The 21,840-nt window shown below is 50.1% G+C and overlaps 2 protein-coding genes across 2 annotated transcripts; one reads left to right on the top strand and one right to left on the bottom strand.

The window, feature by feature from the left end:
• Positions 1 to 205: 205 nt before the first annotated feature.
• Positions 206 to 1,117, bottom strand: LOC113940302 (olfactory receptor 14J1-like; the record flags this gene model as incomplete). Its single annotated transcript, XM_027631428.1, has 1 exon — positions 206 to 1,117. A coding segment is annotated over exon 1 (912 nt), but the record flags the coding sequence as incomplete, so codon positions are not given.
• A 17,078-nt stretch (positions 1,118 to 18,195) lies between these two features.
• On the top strand, positions 18,196 to 19,632 carry LOC113940301 (BTB/POZ domain-containing protein KCTD9-like). The gene is made up of 3 exons (XM_027631427.1): positions 18,196 to 18,792; positions 19,048 to 19,181; positions 19,391 to 19,632. The coding sequence occupies exons 1-3, from the start codon at positions 18,594 to 18,596 to the stop codon at positions 19,415 to 19,417; spliced, it is 360 nt and encodes a 119-aa protein (XP_027487228.1). The 5' UTR covers positions 18,196 to 18,593; the 3' UTR covers positions 19,418 to 19,632.
• Positions 19,633 to 21,840: the final 2,208 nt, after the last annotated feature.

Below are 21,840 nucleotides of genomic sequence, written 5' to 3' on the forward strand. Positions count from 1 at the left end.
ACATCTCTGGTTAAAATTTAATGGGTAGACACTAAACTAAAAGGCAAATGCATAATAATATTTAATTGCACAGAAAATTATTGCAAGAAGAACCCATTGGCCTCCACAAGAAACCTGAGTAGGAAGGTTGGGCCATTAAGGCGTCCCATTCTGAATGTTACACACCAGAAAACAGGCACTTTATTGCTCCTGAAAAGCATCCAGTCATCATTTTCCTCAGGGCATCCTTGAGCTCCTGGTTCCTGAGGCTGTAGATGAGGGGGTTCAGTGTTGGAGGAACCACTGAGTGCAGAACTGACAGGGCCAGGTCCATGATTGGGGAGGAGATGGAGGGGGGCTTCAGGTAGGCAAATGTGCCAGTGCTGACAAACAGGGAGACCACGACCAGGTGAGGGAGGCAGGTGGAAAAGGCTTTGTGCCGTCCCTGCTGAGAGGGGATCCTCAGCACAGCCCTGAAGATCTGCACATAGGAGAAAACAATGAAAACGAAACAACCAAGTGATAAACTGGCAGTAACCACAAGAAGTCCAATTTCCCTGAGGTATCCTGAGTGTGAGCAGGAGAGCTTGAGGATGTGTGGGATTTCACAGAAGAACTGGCCCAGGGCATTGCCCTGGCACAGGGGCAGGGAAAATGTATTGACTGTGTGCAGCAGAGCACTGAGAAAGCCAGTGGCCCAGGCAGCTGCTGCCATGTGGGCACAAGCTCTGCTGCCCAGGAGGGTCCCGTAGTGCAGGGGTTTGCAGATGGCAACGTAGCGGTCGTAGCACATGATGGTGAGGAGATAAAACTCTGTTGCAAGGAAGAAGAAGTGAAGAAAGACTTGTGCAGTACATCCCATGTAAGAGATGGTTGTGGTGTCCCAGAGGGAATTGTGCATGGCTTTGGGGACAGTGGTGCAGATGCAGCCCAGGTCTGTGAGGGAGAGGTTGAGCAGGAAGAAGCCCATGGGGGTGTGCAGGTGGTGGTCGCAGGCTACGGCGCTGAGGATGAGGCCGTTGGCCAGGAGGGCAGCCAGGGAGATGGCCAGGAAGAGCCAGAAGTGCAGGAGCTGCAGCTCCCGCCTGTCTGCCAATGCCAGGAGGAGGAACTGGGGCATGGAGCTGCTGTTGGACATTTCTCCTTCCTGAGAGTATTTTGATCTGATGAGGAGGAAAAGTCAGTGCTGAGTTAGACCAGGCTTCTGCAGCCAAGCATTACACATCTCACAGCCACCCCACTCTCAGGCTCTTTCTCTTCACTCAGACCTCCCTGCAGCTCCATGCCCTGAACTCTGGCTTTTGCTGGCTGATGGGACCACTGGAAGCAGGAACTCTGTGATGGGCTCCCAAGGACTCCTTACTCTGCTGGGAGAGAAAACTTGGAATGCAGGGTGATCTCAAATCAAATGTACTTGTGATACATCAAAGAGCTTCTCAGCTTTGCTGTTTGCAGTTTGCCCAAATGAAGGACTGAGCTGAGGGAATTCTTTCTATTTGTTCACCCTCTTGCACCTGCCACACTTAGGAGTGGTTGTGGAGGTTTGAAATCCCTGACATTCCTATTGCAATGCAGGTCAATCTTGTGGGTTCTGAGGGGCACAGGGGTGGTCTCTTAGTGCAGAGAGAAGAGCTGCTCTGCCCATCAGTCCTGAGCTCAGCTGCCCTCTGCTGGCAGCTTGGCGCTGGAGGAGCATCACACTCAACTGTTCCCCTCCAGAGAAACTGCACAGAGATCCAGGAATCCATGTCCAAAGAATAGATTGACAAACTCCTCAACTTTTCATCTCTCCCCTCCCAGAGTGAGACACAAAATGCTCCTTGCAGCTGCCCAGAGCATTTCCATGGATTTAGCACTGAGGACTTTTCTCCATGGGGATCCTGTGCAGCACAGAGATACTCTGGCAGAGCTGTGCCCTTCTGGAGGGCACCTGCAGCTCTGCAGGACACCCAGGCAAACAGCTGAAGACCCTGAAGGCGCCTGGAGGGCACTTGGGCACTTGGCTCCCACAGACACATCCCCACAGCAGCACCCAAAGGGTTTGTGTCTGGACAGGAATCTGCCACCCTCAAACCCCACAGTGGCTCAGAAAACCCAGTGGTGAGAACAAGGAGAGCCCAGGCAGCAGGGGATGGCAGGGAAATGCCACAGTGCTGCTGCCAAGAGAGGAGGGACACAGAGACAGCTGGAAATCAGGGCCTTGTCCTTGCCTGGGCTCTGGCTGCTGCAGGGCAATGCACAGCCCAGCCCCCGTGGGCCTGAGGGCACAGGCTCTGCTTAGGTTGGGAAAGGAGCCCAGGCAGGAGCTGCTCAGGGAAGGGATCTGTGCCACAGGGACAGCAGGGAGGGGCCCACATCCCCCTGCCCAGCACTTGTGGCAGCAGCTGCCTCTCCCTGCCTGCCTGTCTCTGGGTGAGGAGCTGTTCCTGCCAGCAGCCCCTCCCTGTGCCCAGCTCAGCTCCCTGCCAGCGCTGCCAGAGCCATCCCCAGCCCAGTGCCCAGGGGCAGCTCTGCCTGGGCAGGGGCTGCAGAGCAGATCCCAGACAGCCTGTGGTGGCTGGGAAGGGGGAGGTGTTCTGGGGGGATGAGCTTCCTGAGAAGGGCCCCTGGAAATGGAGGAGGTGGAGCTGAAGCTGTGAGGAGCCCTGAGCCTGCAGCTGAAGGGCCCTGCCCAGCCCTGCCCTGCCCTGAGGGGTCACCCCTTCCACCTACAGCTTCTCCCTGCAGGGCTGTGGCAGCTCCTTGGCCGGGCTGAGAGCTGAGCCTGGCAGGCAGCAGAGTCCCTGCCCCAGCACACAGAGCCCTGGGCACCCCTGGCTGCACCCCCACCTTCCCACCCCACAGCCAGCCCTGGCACAGGGAACCTTCTGGCCCTGGGCCTCTGATGGGGCAGCAGCAAGTCCTGCTCTGCAGCAGCTTCTCCTGCTGCACCCCAGCAAATCCAGCAGAGCCATCCTGACAGCTCCTGCCACTGCTGCCACTTGGCAGCTGGCAGAGGCACTTGCAGGAACTCACCTGCACTGCTCTGCAGCCACAGCCTGACCGTGGCAAAGGGCTGGCAAGGTTCCTGCCCTGAGCAGCTCTGCCCTGTCCTCCCACCCCAGGATCCCTTGAACCTCCTGCTCACTTCTCCTCTCTGCCCTTGCTGCCTGCAGCTCCTGCCCTGCTCTGCCATATGGCCACTTCCCCTGCACTGCAGCAACTGGGAGAGTCCTGCTGAAAGATCCTAGAAGCTGTGGGATGTGGCAGATTTAGGAGATCCCTCCAGGAAGGGAAGTTGAACTTTCCTACAGCCAGAGAATTCTTCCTTCAAATCCTGGGAAGGTTTCTCGTGTGGTGAGAGCTCAGTCACCTCCAGCCCAGGCTGCCTCTCATCTCTCTGCCTTCTCTCCTGTGCCCTGGGTGCTGCAGGCAGTGCCCTCAGCCCTGCTGGGCTGTGCAGAGGAGCTGCTCAGCAGCAGAGCTGTCTCTTTGAAGCTCTTCTTGCTTGCCAGGAGCTCCCTGTGTGCCAGGAGCCCAACCCAGCTCAGCAGCACAGCAACAGCCCCAGGCATTTCATGACCCTCAGGGGTTTGATGTTGTTCACATGAGACTCATCCCCAGAGAGGAAGTTCAAACAACTTTTCAAGAAGTCAAAAGGAGATTGAAACACTAAAGGTTCTTGTAGTGTTAATGAGTCTCACTGAGGGACACAACTGAGAACATGTGCCCAGGTTCCAGTTAGAGCAGAAAACTGCAGACAGTGATGACAAGGATGGACAAGCAAGGGAAAGGTGGCTCTGATGCTGAATAAACCTTGACTTGTTTCCTTAATCCAAAGGGCCAAGGCCTGACCCCCAGCCCCTGGGAAGGCAGATGCTGTCCCTGCCTCGTTCCTCAGGGCTCTTCCTGGGGCACTGGGATGTGGGATGTGCAATGCCAAGGGCAGGACCATGGGGTGGCACCTGCCAGGCTGCTGAGCAGGGACAAGGAGGCCAGGAGGCCCCAGGGCTGCAAGGGGCACTCCCCTCCTCCTGGCATCAGGGGCACAGACAGCAGCCATGGCCAAAGGCCTGCAGAAGGTGGCTGTGTCAGGGCCTTTCAGCTTCTCCCCATCCCTGTCTCCTCTCCAGCCCAGGCTGTCCTACGGTGTCCATGCCCTGCCCCTTTCCCTGCAGGCTGTCGTCATCCCCCCGGCTGCCCCACCTGGCTGGTACCTTCCTGCACTGACATCTCTGTGTCCTCCCTGGCTCTTCCTGCACACACAAAGCCTTGGGCTCATCCAGCCTCTTTCTTTGTGACATATTGTACCACAACACTGACCTTGGAGGGAAATTTCTTACTTCTTGTCACCAGTCTAGGCCACCCCAGCTGCCCTTGGTGGCACTAGTTCTTTCTTAGGCTGTTTTCTGACAGGAAGAAAAGTTCCACCAGCTCTGACACCCCCCTTCAAGACCTCTCAGGCTGCTCCTCTACTGTCCTCAGTCTTCACACCCCTGACCCCTGAGTCCTCAGCCTCTATATACGGGTCATGTGCTTGAGGCTCCAAATTCCTTCCTGAGCGATCTCTGTGACCATTCCAAGGTTTTGGAAGATGACAATAGAGTGCTCTTCTCCCAGGAAACACAGAGGGACACTTTTTTTCCAAGGGTTGTCTTGGCAGAATGAGGCACAATATCTTTAAACTTTCTGGCACAAGGGAACTCTGAGCTCTGGGTATGGAGGGAGCTCCAAGTGCCAACCACTGGAGTGGGAGCTACAAATCATCAGGGCTTGTGTTCTTTGGAGGGCCAGACACTGGTGAGAGTGGTGTGTGTGTGCCCATGGAAGGACTTGAAGGGCACAATGAACTGTCTCAAAACACTGTCAAAGCAGGAAAATCCCATAAGGCACCACAACACATAAGCGCTGGTGTCAAACAGGAAGGCATTTAATCCCAAGGCCTAAAGGGAGGTGAAGCTTTGGAAGTAGCCCCCAGGACAGAATTGCACTGTGCAGAGTGTGGGAAAGAGCAGACAGCCCCAACAGGAAGCCAGGGCTGGTAAGGCAGGTCTGGGGAACCCATCCAGACAAAGATTCCCACCTGCAGACTGGAAGCACACCGGGCAAAACTCCCACTGTGGCAAACTGTGGGAAAGGAAGCAAGTCCTTGTAGATGTACCAGCCCAAGCTGTGGGAACAGCATCTACCCCCCTGAATACCCGGGGCTTGGGCTGTATAAAAGTGATAGCCCAGAAGCACAACTTGGGGACCCTCCACCGAGCAGAGCAGGGGGAAGAAGGACCAGTGGGAGCCTCAGGGATCTACATGGTGTGATACATTTATTGCATCTCTGTGTCTCTCTCTCACTGGCTTCCCACCACCTCCTTCTTCTCTCTCTTTCTATTTCTTTTTCTCTCTCTCCCTCCTATTTACTGTTAAATCAAAGCTGGACTGCTGACTTTGGCACATGGTCTCCTTTGCAGCTGAATTTGGGCAGAGGTGTCTCTTAATAATGGGAACCTGACAGTATCCCTGAGGTTTTACAGTGTGGGAATGGCCACTGGATTCCATGACGTTCCACAGAGTCACAGGGTCCATTTGGCTTCGTAAGGCCCTGCAGTGTGATAATGGAACCTTGATTCCATGAGTTTGCAAAATGTCTCAGGACTCCTTTGGTTCTAGGAGGCCCCACATATCACAGTGGCCCCTTGATTCCATGAGATTCCACAGTGTCCAAAGAATCCTTTGGTTCCATGAGGTCTTGCAGTGTCACAGTGGCCTGTTGGTTCCATGAGGTTCCACAGTGTGACAATGGCCCCTTGATTCCATGAGGTTCCACAGTGCCAATACGGGCCCTTGATTTCTTGAGGTCCACAGTGTCCCAGGGTCCCTTTGTCTTCATGATGCTCTGCAGTGTCACAGTCGTCCCTTGATTCCATGAGGTTCTGAAAAGTCTCAGGGTTCCTTTGGTTCGATGAGGCCCTGCAGTGTCACAGTGACCTTTGAGTCCCCGAGGTTCCTCAGTGTCACAATGGCCCCTGATTCTATGAGGGCCCGAAATGTCTCAGGGCTCCCTTGGTTCCATGAGGTCCTTCATGGCACAATGAATCCTTGGTTCCATGAGGTTCCACAGTGTCCCAGGATTCCTTTGATTTCATAAGGCCCTGGAGCACCACAATGGCCCCTTGATTCCATGAGATTCCACAGTGTCCCAGGGTTACTTCGGTTCCATGAGGCCTTGCAGTATCACAGTGGCCTCTTAATTCCATGAGTTTTCACATTGTCACAATGCTCCCTTGGTTCCATGAGGTTCCACAGTGTCCCAGGGTTCCTTTGGCTCCAGAAGGCCCTACAGTGTCACAGTGGTCCCTTTACTCCAGGAGGTTCCACAGTGTCCTTGCTGGAACACACAGGGCTGTAATGTTGTCACCCTGCAGAGCTGTCTCCAGCTCTGGGCTCCAGCACAGCAAGGACATGGACTTGATGGAGAGAGTCTAGAGGGGAGCAGCAAGAGGATCAGACGGATGGAGCAGCTCTACTGTGAGGAAAAGCCGAGAGAATTAGGATTGTTGAGGTTGGAGAAAAGAAGGCTTTGGGGTGACCTAATTGTGGCCTTCCAGTGCCTGAAGGGAGCCAACAAGAAAGATGGAGACAGACTTTGGACAAGGGCCTGGAGTGACAGGACAAGGGGAATGGCTTCACACTGACAGAGGGAAGGGTTAGATGGGATATTGGGAAGAATTTCTAGACTGTGATTGTAGTGAGATCCTGGCACAGGTTACTCAGAGAAGTTCTGTCTACCCCATCCCTGGAAGTGTTCACGGCCAGGTTGGATGGGGCTCTGAGCTCTGAGTCTAGTGGAAGGTGTCCCTGCCCATGGCAGGAGGTTGGACTGAGATGCTCTTTAAGGTCCTTTCCAACCCAAACCATTCCATGATTCTGTGACTGCTGGGGGATGTGATGGTCAGAGCCGACAGGCACAGAGACCCCAAAATGATGGAGTTTTCCATTCTGGGTGGAGGAAGGAGGGGGCAGCAGAACTGACACCCTGGACTGCTGGTGGTCAGACTTTGTCCTGTTTGGGAGACTGACTGAGCTGGGTGTGAGTGTGGATGTGCTGGAGGGCAGGAAGGCTCTGCAGAGGGATCTGGACAGGCTGGATCAATAAGGCCAAGTGTCAGGGCCTTCACTTGGGTCCCAACAACCCCCTGGAACTCTCCAGGCTGGGGGCAGAGGGGCTGGGGAGCTGCTCAGCAGGAAGGGATTTGGGGGTGCTGCTTGACAGTGGCTGAATATGAGGCAGAGTGTGCCCAGGGGGACAAGAAGGCCAAGGGCATCGTGGCCTTTGTGGAGAAGAGTGTGGCCATCAGGAGCAGAGAACTGATTGCCCCTCTGTGCTGGGCACTGGGGAGGCCCCACCTCGAGTGCTGTGTCCAGTTCTGGCCCCTCAGTGCCAAAAGGCCCTTGAGGGGCTGGAACGTGTCCAGAGAAGGGAATGGAGCTGGGGAAGGCTCTGGAAAACATGTCTGCTGAGGGACGGCTGAGGGAACTGGGCTGGTTGAGTCTGGAGAAGGGGAGGCTCGGGGGGACCTCATTGCTCTCTGCAATGACCTGAAAGGAGGTTTTTGTGGGGTGGGGGTTGGTCTCTTCTGCCAAGGCTATAGTGAAAGGTTGTGAGGGAATGTCCTTAAATTGCATTGGGTAAGGTTCATATTAGATATTAAAGAAAGCTTTTTCCACTGAGAGAGTGCTCAGGCATGGGAACAAATAGCCCAGGGAGGTGGTGGAGTCTCTGGAAGCATTCAGGTGGCATCTGGAAGTGGCACTTTGGGATGGGGTTTAGGGGTGATTCTGGTGGAGTTGGGTTGACAGTTGGACAAGAAGATCTGGAAGGTCTCTTCCAACCTTGATGATTCTGTGATTCTCTGACCTGTCATCCCTGTTTGCAGGTTTGTGCTCTAACAAGACCCTGGGGATGTTTTCTCTGTTGGGTCCACAGAGATTGTGTTGTGTGAGCTTTTTTCCTCTACGATCAAAACAAGGAGTAATTAATGCTAAATCCAGATGGTGGCTTTCAAGTCATAACTTGGGCCAGTTTGTCCAACTGTGTCCAAACAGGTGAGGAAAATCTGGAACTTTAGAAGGGTTGTTTTTTTAACTCCTTAGCAGGATATCCAGGGGTGCACCAAGTGCCTTCCAGTGAGAACCACAAGAGACCAGTAGACAGTGACAATATTGTTCTAATGTTAATCTCACTGGAGCACAGAGTGAGATCACTTCTGAGTTATGTTTCTTTCATTAGTGATTGGGAATAAAGAGAAAATCACACAGTTGATGACACTTTAGGATTTATTTCATACTCTTAACAAGAAGGTATTTTGCAGCTGGACTTTGAATAAGGTTCCATGGTATATTGCAAATTTCTATCTCAAGTTAACAGTCTACTTCTTCCCAAAGAAATTCTCAGCAGCTAACACCCTTTCATCATCTGGCTCTTTCCCTGATGGCTTGAGCTTGTTGCTCCTCTTGATAAATACCCATTTGACACAATGCACTGGGCAGTTTCTGCCAAGTGCCACTGAATCTCACTTCTTCCCTTGCCTTGAGGTAGTTGTGCTTTAAGAATCTGGTTGTTCAGATGCCCTGAAATGTCTCTAGTATTTCAATGGGAAGAAACATTATGATGTGCTGTTTGGCACACGTGAAAAATTCCCTGCCCAGAGAGCCATGGAAATGTAGGTGCTGCTCAGTAATACCCCTTGACTGGGACAGGCACTGCTGGTGATATTTTCCTTCCCCTCTCTGATTCCATTCCCACTGTTTTGTACAGACTCCTTGGGGTCAGATTTTGCACTATTTGATAAGTTAGTGCAGATGTGTGTTTGCAGGCATGTTCTTCTTCTGTATTCCCTGATCAAATTCAGTAAACTGATACCTGCCTTCAGCTTTTATTTCCCCACAGTACTATTTTTATTTATTTCTAGAGAACAGCTGGAGAAAATGAAGGTACACTTAGCCCCAGTTCACTTGCTGCTCTAATCTCTTGACCTTTTTTTCTTTTCCCCTCCCCTAAACTGTGAAACCCAAGGTCAGGAATGGGGTTGGAATTCCAGGCCCCAGTCTGGGGGAGGTGACACTTTCAGTCCCCAGGGGAAGAAGCCAACTGCTTTGTTTATCAGCATGCAAAGGACAGCCCAGGATTTCTGGCTCTCCAAGCAGCAGCACTGGCAGGGAAGAGCGCTGCTGGCTTGGATGGAAGAGGGTTGAGAGAAAAGTAGTGATGGCTCACAGGGGGAGAGGAAAAACGTGTTATTTGGGGGTGTAAAGCTGGGGGGGATGACAAACTAACAAGGTAGTGGAAGCCACGTGAACAGGAAAAGGAGAGCTTAGAGAAGACAGATCAGGACAGGAGGAGAGACCCTCATGTTTCAGCCCCTGAATATCAAATCTTAGGAGATCATGGAGGAAAGTAGAAACAAAGCTCACCTGTCCTTTGGTGAGTTTCCAAATGGATCAGCTGTCATATTTTAAGGAGGGTGTATTCCAAGGAACTTAACACACAACAGTGACCCTATCAAATGATACATGTATAGGGATTCCTTATGGGTGATTTTTATATAAGAGAACACATACACATGCAAAGATTTGAAAGCATTTTGGAATAAAAACTATTGAAAAAGAGCCATTTTGGTTATAAATCTATAAATAGACACCTGGAGAGATACTCAGTACAAATAATATATTGGAACCAGCCCCTAACAACAGGCCCCAGCGATGCAGAAAATTACGCTACATTGGCCCCAATGCCCTGGATTGAATCTGTCAACCAAAAAGACTGCAGTCTTTTACCCAGCAACAAATACCAAACAACACACACTAGTGGAGGTGGTAAGTCTCCCTGAAGGGGAGCTGTTCTTCTTTCTTTCTAACTCTGCAGCTTTCTAGGTTGTCTTGACTCAGTGCATCCTCCTAGGATCGTTGGATCATTTTGGATGGAGAGGTCATCTAGTCCAACTGCCTCAGCAAATGCAAGGCAACGGTAGGAAGGCAGAACTGTCAAACTTGGGAAGAGTCCACAAAGACCCTGGAGATGTGGTATGAGCTGGAGAAGTTTGTCTTTCTGGGATTCCACAGTGTCTTTGGCTGCAGCAGCAGGTTGTCCCTGTGACCCTGTGGATAACTGTGCAGACCTGGACTCTGGTCTGTCTTGCTGTGAAATCATTCCAAAGGGGAAGAGCTGTTTGCACAACAGTTCAGTTCTGTGATATTAAATCCATTCCCTTAGTTTGACTGAAGGCAAAAAGAAACAGAGAGTACTTCTATTTTTAGGATTTCCAGTTAGTTGACTGAGATCTATTTTCAGCAGATTTCCCAGTGTTAAACTTCCCCCCTGCTCTAAGGAGTCAGACAGGGAATGCAATTCCTGAAAGGCCAGCAGATCAGGGGGAAGTGTATGATACCCACTCTTGGTAGGTTGGAGCAGAAAGGAAGCCAGCATGTGACAGAGCCACCTTTTCTCCAGGCCAAACCCCCACAGCTTCCTCGGCTGCTCCCCATCACACTTGTGCTCCAGACCTTTCCCCAGCTCCGTTGCTCCTCTCTGGACACGCTCCAGCACCTCAGTGTCTTTCTTGCCTGCAGTGGCCCAAGCATAATTGACTGCCCAACTCTGGATGACCAAACCCACACTGTGTCCGTATCTGCTGAAAATCAAGATGTCTCCACTGGGTTTAGTGCAACCTGCAGGTCCCATTCATTAGAGTTAAAGTCCACAATAGACAATATGAGAATTAGAATATTTTATGTTGCTCGTCTACCTGGGTATTACTCCTTCCTCATAGGTGTTACAAGATATTTCAAGCCCTCTTTGGTACATTTATTGCCTTCCTACTGACCACCAGAATTCCCCATGCCAGATCTCAGTCATGGGAAAAAAATAGAGTTGGAGGGAGCTTCCTAATGCTGCAGTGACAACTGGGAAGAACAAGTTGGACAACTCATCAAACTGTCCGGTAGCTTGTTTCTAGATTTGTTCTTCCTGAGGAATACTCCACTCTCCCCAGCTCTCAGAATGAAGGAGAATGTCGTGACGAGGGAAAAATGAGACGCTCAATATGAGAATCAGCAAGCTTCGTTTATTGATCACTACTAACAGCTTAATATACACTTTATAATTAGCTCATACATATTGCAAAAGCTAAGCTCATCATTGGTTCTGCTTAAATGTTGACCTCATCCCCTACTCCCTAACATTGTTGACACTTAGATGTTAATTCTGTCTTTCACTCCCTTCCTTTGTTGACACAGGTGGCTTTCAGTTTTTTTTTTGTTTTGCTAATCACAGTGTCCTGTTTACCAGCCAATTAACACATACAAGGGCACTGTAATCTCTATCTCAGATTTCTCACGGGCCTAGACAGGCCTTGTTCTATACTCTAGCAGCTCATCCATAGCTTTAGCTATATCCATATGCCCTTGTCTTGCTAGTCAACCCTCTACAATACCCCCGTTTTTATTTGAGGTCAACAATACTTTCTCTGTCATAGCACTTACACGTTTAACAATACAAGAAAAAGCAATACGAACTATTACTAAAATTACAACAATTGTTAATAACCATCGTAGGCCTCCTTTAACAAAACTTAAAACCCATTCAGACATAGAACCAAAAATAGATTGAAGCCACGAGTCTACAGGACTAGTTGCTACTGTGTCACCATAAATAAGAAACACACCTGGTGGAAAAGCGCATGCAGTGTTGTTAACCCAAATGCCTGGAGAGGAAGGCCTTACTTCAGCTTCATATGCTCCAAGGCCTTGATTGTCACTATTGTTAGTACCACAATAGTCTCCTGTATTTTTGTAATTAAACCCTAGGGTATGTGAAGTGGCATTAGTCCAGCTGGACAAGTCGTGGCTTTGATAAACACTTAACCCAGATTGAAATAATCCTAACATGAAACAGGTTTGAGTTCCATTATCACTTGTGTTACGTACAGACAGTGATCCCATTAAATCTAACTCTTGGGGATCCTAGGGCAAAGAGGTGTTGAGAGCCTTTATAAGGCAGGCAGATGCATTAGAAATAACTGTTTCACTCCCACATGACGATGAAACCCAACCAGTAAACACTAAGTTCAACTTGTATACTGAACTAAAAGGCATGCCAAATAAACAAGCGCAAAAAGGATCTGAGGCAGATGCTAAAGACAAACAAAAGGACGACTGACCTGTTTGATTTGCCCAAGTAACCCACATGTTTTTCTGAGGATCAATGGTGTGAAGAGTTTTAAGACTGGAAATCATGCTCATGAAAAGAAGAAAACTTATTACATGCCCGTTCCCAATTTTGCGGGAACACAATCCAATGATGGGGAATCCTAACATCTTTGCCACACTAATATGCAAAAACAGTTGATCGAGACTGGGCGAGTATCCTCGTGCTGTTATACAGCACCTCCCATCATTCCAATGCAATTTAGTGCTGTTCTACTGCTTCACCCAGGCTCTACAGTTCTTTTGTGTACAGGCTAGGCAGTTTGTGCCAGCTGGGCCCTTCCAAGTGCCCACTCTGCCTTTACCTCACAGGCCCCAGCGGGGAGCTGAAGCCCAACTTCCATCTCCGCAACATCATGGAGAACCTTTTGGATGCTTCTGTTCATCAAGGGAAGGAAAAGCAGAAAATGCAATGCAAACAGAAGGAGGAAAGTTTGGGGCAGTAAGCAGAGGTGATCCTGTCAGGAGCTCCATCCGTCCGTGAAGACTTGCCTGACCTGCAAGGCCTCTGCCTCTCTGTGCCAATCCCACCTGAGCAAGCACAGCACAAAGAACACTCAGAAAAACTACATCCTGGTGGAGCTCCGTGGTGCCCAGGTTTTGGCTGAGAGGAAATGCCCCCAGCACGGTAAATTGCTGGAATGCTACTGCAAGAAGGACAAGGCCTGCATTTGCATGCTATGCTCTGTCCTCAGCTCCCACAGGGACCACAAGACCATCAGTTTAGAGGAGGCCTCTGGCCAAGCACAGTGTGCCTTTCTCGAAACTCTAAAAGAGGTGAAAAACTATGAAGCTGCACTGGATCAAAGCATAGGAAACCTCCTGGAACAATCCTCTGTAAAGGAGTTCTTTAGAGTACAAACAATGCTTGACTAACCATGACTACACCAAGCCCTCTGAGATCATGCAACAGTTTTCATTTCACAGTATTTTTTTTTTCTTTATCACAAAAACAGGGGTAATTAAAGGATTCTGAGATGGTTCAATGTAATCAGCATCACAACCCTAACCCTTAGAATGACTTCAGAAGTTTGTTTGTTTGGACAATTAACAGCAAGCTTTGAGCATCACAAAGAGTACAGGTTGCTTTACTACAGTCCTAAACATTCACTAGTCAAATTATGCAAGCAATACATCTGGTCTGGTATGAAACAAGGAGTAATCACAATTAGTGAGGCTATTTTGCTGAGAACACAGCTGCAATGGGTAGGGCATGTTTTAAGGAGGAGAGACTAGCCGTTTTACAATGAATATTGCCACCAGCTGTTGCACGGGAGGGGTTTTGAAGACAATATAAAAGGACTCTTTAAAACAACACTTCAGCTCTGGTCACACTGATCAACATAACTGGTCTGCTCTGGCCTCCAGCCAGGAGGCCTGAAGACACACTGTCCACAACACTGCAGATGTTTTTGAGAAGGCACGCAGGATAGCCTTGACAGTCTGCAAGGGTCTCCCTGCAATGAGCTGAACAAGCAAGGCAGCAACATTGACAACTCCTGATTTAAATCCTGGAAAACACAGAAAAGCTCAAAACGACCCTCACTACTGCCATAGCAGACGCAAATGCAATTATTTGATGGTCTAAGGACCCCACCCTGGCACAAGCCTGCATTATCTCTAGCTAGTTGTGTAACTAGCAGCTGCTGTAACTGTCACAAAACCTGTTTCTCTACAGCGTCTTGCAGCTTTTCCACGAATTGTAAGAATGGTTCCCGGGCACCTGGATGCATAGTGGTGCACCTTGCTCCGGGCTCTGCTAACCTTGCAGTCTGCACTAATGTTTGCTGGCTTATGGTTTTTACTCGCTCCAAATCTAGTGGTCCCCTGCACAGCCCGCACAGCTAAGGAACGATAGCAGTGGAAAAACTCCACCTGAAACTTAACTTGCATAAATTTCATACAAGGCTGTAATAGAATACCAAATTTTTGTAAGAATCTCTTATTTAACTTCAGTCTTAACGCTTTGTTAAAATCTCAACACCGACGGAAAGTATTTTTAAGTTTACACAGTTACACATTCATGTAGCTTTTCTCTTTCACACAATCTTTTTCCATACACTCTTAGGTGGACACCTCAGTCATCCATCATTCACACACACATTTTCAAGTAGTCATTGGTCGTGCACTTCTTATCAGTTTCATAATTCAAAGGAAATTTATGGCATAGCTGCCAACAGCAATCTGCAAATCCTGCATAAAGGCAATAAAACTACTTCTGCAGGGGGCAGAACTATATCCCCTTTTGTCTCATCGTTCCGTCTGCAAACCTTCTGCCCGCACTCTGCCCCCGGGGGAAACAGCCAAATTTCATGTAAGAGAAGCAAAATGGCAAACTATAGGAAATTCCTAACAACTTTCTGCAATATACAAAAAGCTAAGCACGGATGTGTGTTATTTCTAATCTTACTCCAAGGGAGTTTTTGTCAGTCTCTCTTTCTTTTTTTGAAGAAAACTTTTGAGAATGCCATGAGCATGCTGCATGTGTAACACCTATTGCTGTAAAAACAGTGCAATCTTATTTGATTTATAAGTTGGGGTATTGTTAATTTTAAGTTGTTTTTTCCTTTTTCCCTTTTTACCGTGTTTTACCGTCTTTCTTCCCCCATGCCCCTTATTGCCAAAGGACGAAGGAGGAGGGGCCGGGCTCACCCAGAGAAAATCAGCAGAAGGAACTTAACTTAATCACAGGGTCTGCTTAAGAAAAGACAAAAACATAGGAGAGGGAGAAAACAGCTGCAAACAGGCACGTTTCAGAGAGGCGGTGACTGGTGTAGCGAGGAAAAAGGAGAAACAGCTTCCCCCCTCCCCCGACTGCACCCCCCGAAGCCTTCGCTACCGTCATTAACTCGCCACTCTAAGAAGAGGAGCGGCACTAGGGAGAAAACATTCGCTGTAAAGAAAGGGAGAGGAACCTACACCTCTTGGGACCATGGCTGTCAGCAGTGCGGGAGAAACAGAGCCCCCCCGCCACCCGCCGCACCCGGGGCTGCCGGCGTGCACGCGCGCGGGCGCACTGCTCCGAGCTGGGGCCGCGCACGGCGCCGCGACCACCGCCACTGCCCCGCGATCACCGCCACTGCCCCGCCGCCCGGTACCACCCCGGGGGCACTCAGCACAGCAGCACAAGCACCCAGCGTCGTGAACACAGCCACAAATGCGCAGTGCAGTCCCACAGCACAGTTCAGATGAAAAGCTGGAAATGTCTTAAGGTGGAACTCAGTCATAGTGTTCGTAAAGTTCATCCCCGGTCCATCAGCAGTACTTTCACGCCACAGTCGTCGTCCCCGATCGTCCTGGACATGCACTGCCGAGACGCTAGCACCGCGTTCATTTTGCCGGGGCCGCCCGGTTGTCCCCGGTCCCGCTCCGTGATCTCTTGTCCCACTCCGGCTCCCCTCGGCTCCGCTCGACTCCCTTTTTGCACGATTTCTCCGTATGATGGCATCTAGTAGCATTCTAATGTCCTCAAACCGTGCTTTAATGTCTTTTACTGTTCCAGATAACAATTGCCAAGTTGTAAGGAGGGAAGCAGCAACTTTTTCTCCCTTAGAGTCAGCAGTAAAGAGCTTATCACTAAGTTCTTTCTGAGTAGAGTAGTAAAGGCAGTTACAGCGTTCGCTTCAAATCCCTGGCTCTTACACGAAAGCAGCGTCTGTCGCAAAGCCAGTTCGTCTAATTTTTCTCTTTTTTAAGCAGGATAGACTTGTTCTCGGTGGCTCACCTGTCCAGGTGTCTTGTCTGGACGGCCTGGCAGCTTCTCCACTGCTCTCGTGCTACACCGAGCTCCGTCCCCACGGCAACCTCCCATAACTTATCCCTATAACGTCTCCATTCCCCTTCATCAAAAACTGTATTAGGGTCCACAAAACAACCTTTAGCAACCCCCGCCACAAGCAATCCTGGTAATTCTTTTTTCAAGTCTATACCCTTAACTCCCCGCTTTTCTAAAAAGCACTGGAGTAATGAAAGTGCTGCTTGTCTTTCCATACCTATAAATCTTCAGCGCGCTGTTGCAGCCCTTTGAAGACGTCGGCGGCGTTGTCGGCCAGGACTCTCCTATGAGGTCGCCCGAGGCACCGAATCCAGCTCTTTTGCCTCTTGTACTGCTGCAAGACCAACCAGCTACTGCGTCGGACCGTGGCTTCGGGGAGTGCAGATTTAACTTAGCCTCTGTTCAGGTCTCGGGGACCGCAGATTCAACTTAGTCCCTGGGACCGTAGATATAACTTAGCCCCCGTGCAAGCTTCGGGGACCACGGGAACCGTGCACAACTCAGCAGGATCCTTCTTTATCGTCCCTTGCTTCGGGCACCATTATGTCGCGACGAGGGAAGAGAGGGGCGCTCAATATGAGAATCAGCAAACTTCGTTTATTGATCACTGCTAACAGCTTAATATATGCTTTATAATTAGCTCATACATATTGCAAAGCTAAGCTCATTGCAAAGCTAAGCTCATTATTGGTTCTTGCTTAAATGTTGATTTCACTTTTACTCTCTTCTTTTGTTGACACAGGTGGCTCTCAGTTGCTTTGGTTTTGCTAATCACAACGTCCTGTTTACCAGCCAACTAGCACATACAAGGGCACTGTATACTCTAACAGCTCATCCATAACTTTAGCTATATCCATATGCCCTTGTCCTGCTAGTTAATCCTGCTAACTAATCCCCTCCCAGGGCATCACAAGATGATGATCATCAGCTCTTCCAAGTCAAAGGATACTTCTTTTCCCCCAGGGCAGAAGAGATGGAAACATGCTACCGGTGCAAGAGAGGGACAGCGGAGGCTCATCCTCTGCCATGGGGGCAGTGACCCAGACTCCCTGTTTGTCTTCTAGTCCCTCTGGGAGCCCTGAGGTTTCCCTCTGGTCCCTTCTGGCTCCCTGTGCTTGGAAAGCCTTCCAAATCCATTCTGGTGAGGGGAGGTGGTGATGCAGCAACAGCAGACACCTCATGGGATGCCTGGGCACCCCTGGGGAGGCAGAGCTGGGGTCACTCCTTCTGTGCCCTATCCTGGCTGGGTGCTGGGGAGACTGCCCTGAGGAGAGACAAATGAGGCTTCTCCTGGGGAAAGTCTCAGCCAGAGCTCAACTTCCCAAACAAGCCTGGGACTGGGTGTGTGCCGAGGGGGAAGTTGTCCTGCAGGCAACAGGACAGGACGAGCAGGACGCAGTCTGCTCAGGACGTGGCACATCTGAAGGACACCATGGGTTTGGGCCCATTGTTGCTGCTTTATTAAATCACAGCCGCCTACAACTGGCTCAGTGGTGACAGAAGAGCAGCGCTCGTAGTTTGAATTGTGGTTCTTGCTGAAGATTTGAAGGCCTCAGGATTCCAGTTTTCCCGCCTGTATGAAGGACAGAGGGTTTTTCTGTGATAAGATCTATGCCTGGAAAGCTCCCCAGGCAGCCACCAGGCCCCAACATGGCATCAAGGCAGTTGGCAGCAGTCCCCCCAACACCTGCCTCCCAGCCCACGCCAAGCCACCGCCTTACCCACAGCCCCAGAGCCCTGGATGACACCATGGCTGTCCCTGACGCCACCCTGCTCACCAGCTCAGAAGACCTTAAAGGTCTTCTCATTCCACCCCCTGCCATGGGCAGGGACACCTTCCACTAGACCAGGTTGATCCATCCTGTCCTTGAACACTTGCAGGGATCCAGGGGCAGCCACAACTTCTCTGGGAATTCCATGCCTGCCCCTCCCCACCCTCCCAGGGAAGGATTTCTTCCCAGTCTCCCATCTAACCCTGCCCTCTTTCAGTTGAAAAACCATTGCCCCTTGTCCTGTCCCTCCAGGTCCATATCAAAAGTCTCTCTCCCTCATTTTTATAACCCACTTTCCTGGTGGGGTGTCTTCAGCTCCTCCCAGGACCTGTGTGTGTCTGTATCTATCTTGTATCTATTTATAGACAGTATATATTTTAATACATTTCTATCCATATGTTTATACCTAGATATTTACACACTGTAAATATTAATGCACACCTATCTACACAATGATGTTAACTTTGTGTCAAGACCTACACCTTCCCCTCTGTAACCTTTTTGGAGGGTTTATTCCTTGGGATTTCCAGGGTCTCAGTATCAGTGGAGCGGATCTTTCCCACCTGGATCTTTGCTGCATCAACTTCAAGGTGGCCAATCTGAGCCGCTGCAACCTGGCCCGTGCCAACCTGTGCTGTGCCAGCCTGGAGAGGGCTGACCTGTCAGGCTCTGTGCTGGATGGAAGAGCTGCTGCAGCTTGGGAGGGCTGGGCTTGTGTTAACAGAGAGGAGCTGGAACAAACAGAGGGGTGTAAAACATCGAGTTCTTAAATATATTCTAGAGTTGTTCTGGTTCCCAAAGCTTTTACACTTCCTCCCAGTAATGATTTAATGGGATTGACTCCCAAAGCAGAAATTAAAACTGTCTCCTTGATTGTCTTTGGTGTTGTTCTTCCAGCTCTCAGTGACTCCTGTCTGTGCCAGGGTGCCAACCTGCCAGGGGTGAAGATGCTGCGCTCCAACGCAGAGGGAGCGTCCCTGAAAGGCTGCAGCTCTGAGGACCCATCAGGCCTTCAAGCTAATCTGGAAGGTGAGAAGCTTTTGCCTTGTGAATCTGTGCCAACTGAAGCCTGTGTTTGTGCATTTCTATGGCCCAGAGAAGGTCCAGCTGTGGTTTGTCCAACCCTGAGAAGGGCCCACAAGGGCTGCACTGAGTCTGTGACCATCTCAGCCCGAAATCCCCTTGTCCTCCTCCAATTCACACAGCTCTGAGGCAGCCCCAGTGTGCAGCTGCTGTGTTCCTGACTGTTTTGCCTCACAGAACTCCTTTCTGTGTGTGTTCCAGGTGCCAACCTGAAAGGAGTGGCCATGGAGGGCAGTCAGATGACAGGAATGAACCTCCGAGTTGCAATGCTGAGAAACACCAAACTAAAGAACTGTAACCTCAGGGGAGCAACGTTGGCAGGAACTGATTTGGAAGTGAATTGGGATTCATTTTCCATCCTATTCCTTTCTCTCCTATAGTCAGCTGGTAATTTGGGGGATTGCTGGCTTTTGACTGAGCTCTCCAGCTTCAGAGTACAATGGAGTTCAGGCAAATGGACTTCAAGTAAAGCTTTGAACAGAGTTCTGGGTGCATTCCATTGACACTTCTTTTTCTTTTCCCCTTCCCAATTGGGACCTATCAGGTTGTGACCTCCAGGAAGCCAATTTGAGGGGCTCTGATGTGAAAGGAGCCATCTTTGAAGAGATCCTGACCCCCCTGCACTTGTCCCAGAGCATCAGATAGGGAAGAGAAGACGTCAAAGAGGAAGGAATCCAAACATTTGTTGTGACTTTCTTCACCTCCTCCCCTTCCTGAGTTAGAAGGAATGCTTATTAGACAACTTCCATTTGCAGTAGTGCCTAAGTAGACTCTTTCTGATCACTTTTGGGGAGGGAATTTTTGTTTCAGAGGTGGAAAGAGAGAGTTTCTCCCTTTGTGAAGAGAGTGAGGAAGCGGGCTGGTTCTGAAACCAGAAAGTGGGGCTGGTTTGGGGGGGAGGGTTCAAGACTTTCATTGTTTAGCATTGCCTGACTTTGGAATGCATTTTAATTTCTAAAGCACAATATATGCAATTCTATTTATTAAGTCTGTAGCTGCAATACGAATAGAAAATGTTATTGCTGTATAGTAGCAAAGAAAGTTGAGGTTTCCAGGTAGACAAGTGTCTTTACAGTCAGTGTCTTCATTCCTGCAGGGTGTTAATGCCAGGGGTGGTCACACAGTGCCCCCAGGACGTGTTCAGGTCTCTGCTGGGGTGGAAAGAGTGGGGAACTGTCCTCAGAGGTCATCAATTGCTGTGGAGTAGTTGGAGTGCAGGTTTAGAGCAGTTTTATCCCCTCAAATGTGCAGAGGAAGCTGCTGCCCCTGCAGGGACCTGCCCAGAGCCCAGATTGAGTTCCCCCTGGAAGATCCCTGGGCAGAAATGGGATGTCTTAGTCAATGCTCTCCAAAGGAGTGTGAAATTGCACTCTCAATCCCAGCTGGGAAGAAAAATTCCCCTGCTTCCACATGTCCTGACCACTCCAGACTGGAGTTCCTGTAGCTTTTTCCTTCTTTGTTGGGAATTCAATGGACAGAGGAAAACACAGAACTGTCCCCAAAGCAGAGAGAAACTCTGGGGCCACAGCACCTGCTCCCCCCTCTTCACATCCCTGCAGTAGGTGAATAAATGGCCCTCAATGTTTCCCCTCAATGTACTCTGCAAATCCTCCTTGAAAGCATGGGCATAATCCCATTTGCAAGCCAGATCCACTTTGGGCTGCTTAAAGTGGCTGTAAAAGCATCTTGCCTGGGGCCAAGTGCCCCTTCCACACTTGCTTTAGCTGTGGAAAAAAGCAGGGAAAGCTGTTTTTTATGTGAACACCCTTCATGTCTCAGTGTTTTGATCTTGGGAATCCTCACGAACCTGGAACAATGCCAGATTATCTGCTGTTGTGAGATATGTAGGTGGAGATTGTTTTGATCTGTTTAAATCTCTGTTGCAAAAAACAACTGATAGAAAACAATGTTAAAAAAAATGAAAAAAAAAAGAGAAAAAGGCAATACCAAGAAAAAAAGGGAGGAAAAAGAGAAAAAAGAGAAAAAAAGAGAAACAACAGGAAAAATTAGACAAATAATAAAAAAGAAAGAAAAAAGAAAAAAGAGAATAAAGAAAAAGAGAAAGAAAAAAGGGAAAAAACGAAGCAGAAGGAAAAAAGGAGAGGAAGAAAGCAAGAGAAAAGAGAAGAAAAAAAGAAGACAGAAAAACAATAAAACCAAAAAAGTATTATCCTCACTCCGCTCACGTGCAAATGGCCGCTATGACCCACCGCAAGGACTACAACTCCCGTGATGCCTGGCGCGACGCGCAGGCGCGGGGTTGGGCGTTAGGACAGGGACCACGCGCTGATTGGCTGCGGCGGTGTTCTCTAAAGGCGGTGCGCGCGCAGAGCGGGAATCGGTGATGGCGGCGGGGCCTTTGTCTGTGAGACCTGGCGGGGGTGCGGGAGAGCGGGGTCTGGGGATCCCCTCGGGGGTGCGGGAGAGCGGGGTGTGGGGATCCCCTCGGGGGTGCGGGAGAGCGGGGTGTGGGGATCCCCTCGGGGGTGCGGGAGAGCGGGGTCTGGGGATCCCCTCGGGGGTGCGGGAGAGCGGGGTCTGGGGATCCCCTCGGGGGCTGCGGGGAGCGCGGCTGGGGGTGGAAGGGCTGGAGGGCTCGGGAGGGTTTGGCGGGGGGGGTTCGAGGGTTCCCGGGGGTCAGAGCGCAGGGCCTTGGAACCGTCTCGGGGGCCGCGGGGCCCGGGGGCCTCCCAAGAACCCGGGTGTTGGATTCGATTGCCGAGAAAGTCCCTCGGAAAAAAAATCAAAACCACCCAACGAAAAAAAGAACCCTAAAAAAAGGAGAAGTGAGAAAAAGTTGAACGAAAAACTGCAAGGGCCAGGATGATTTTATTGCTTTGCTTCAGTTTTTCCTTGGTCTCCTCCTTCTCAGATTTTCTACTCTCTTCCTTTACAGAAAGCTCTTCTGCTGTTGTGTGGTTTTGGGGTCCCTGGGGGGTCCCTGAGGAGGTTTTGGGGGGTCTCTGAAGGGGTTTAGTGTCCTGAGGGGACTTA

Source organism: Corapipo altera, unplaced genomic scaffold, assembly GCF_003945725.1.
Source record: "Corapipo altera isolate COAL_440 unplaced genomic scaffold, ASM394572v1 59128, whole genome shotgun sequence".
NCBI classification, from domain to species: domain Eukaryota; kingdom Metazoa; phylum Chordata; class Aves; order Passeriformes; family Pipridae; genus Corapipo; species Corapipo altera.

Excerpts from the sequence above, each read along its gene's own strand:
- LOC113940301 (XM_027631427.1), top strand. The coding sequence starts at position 18,594 with ATGGGATTGACTCCCAAAGCAGAAATTAAAACTGTCTCCTTGATTGTC. Across the intron at positions 18,793-19,047 it reads CCTTCAAGCTAATCTGGAAG|GTGCCAACCTGAAAGGAGTG; the intron begins GTGAGAAGCTTT and ends TGTGTGTTCCAG. Across the intron at positions 19,182-19,390 it reads TGGCAGGAACTGATTTGGAA|GTTGTGACCTCCAGGAAGCC; the intron begins GTGAATTGGGAT and ends GGGACCTATCAG.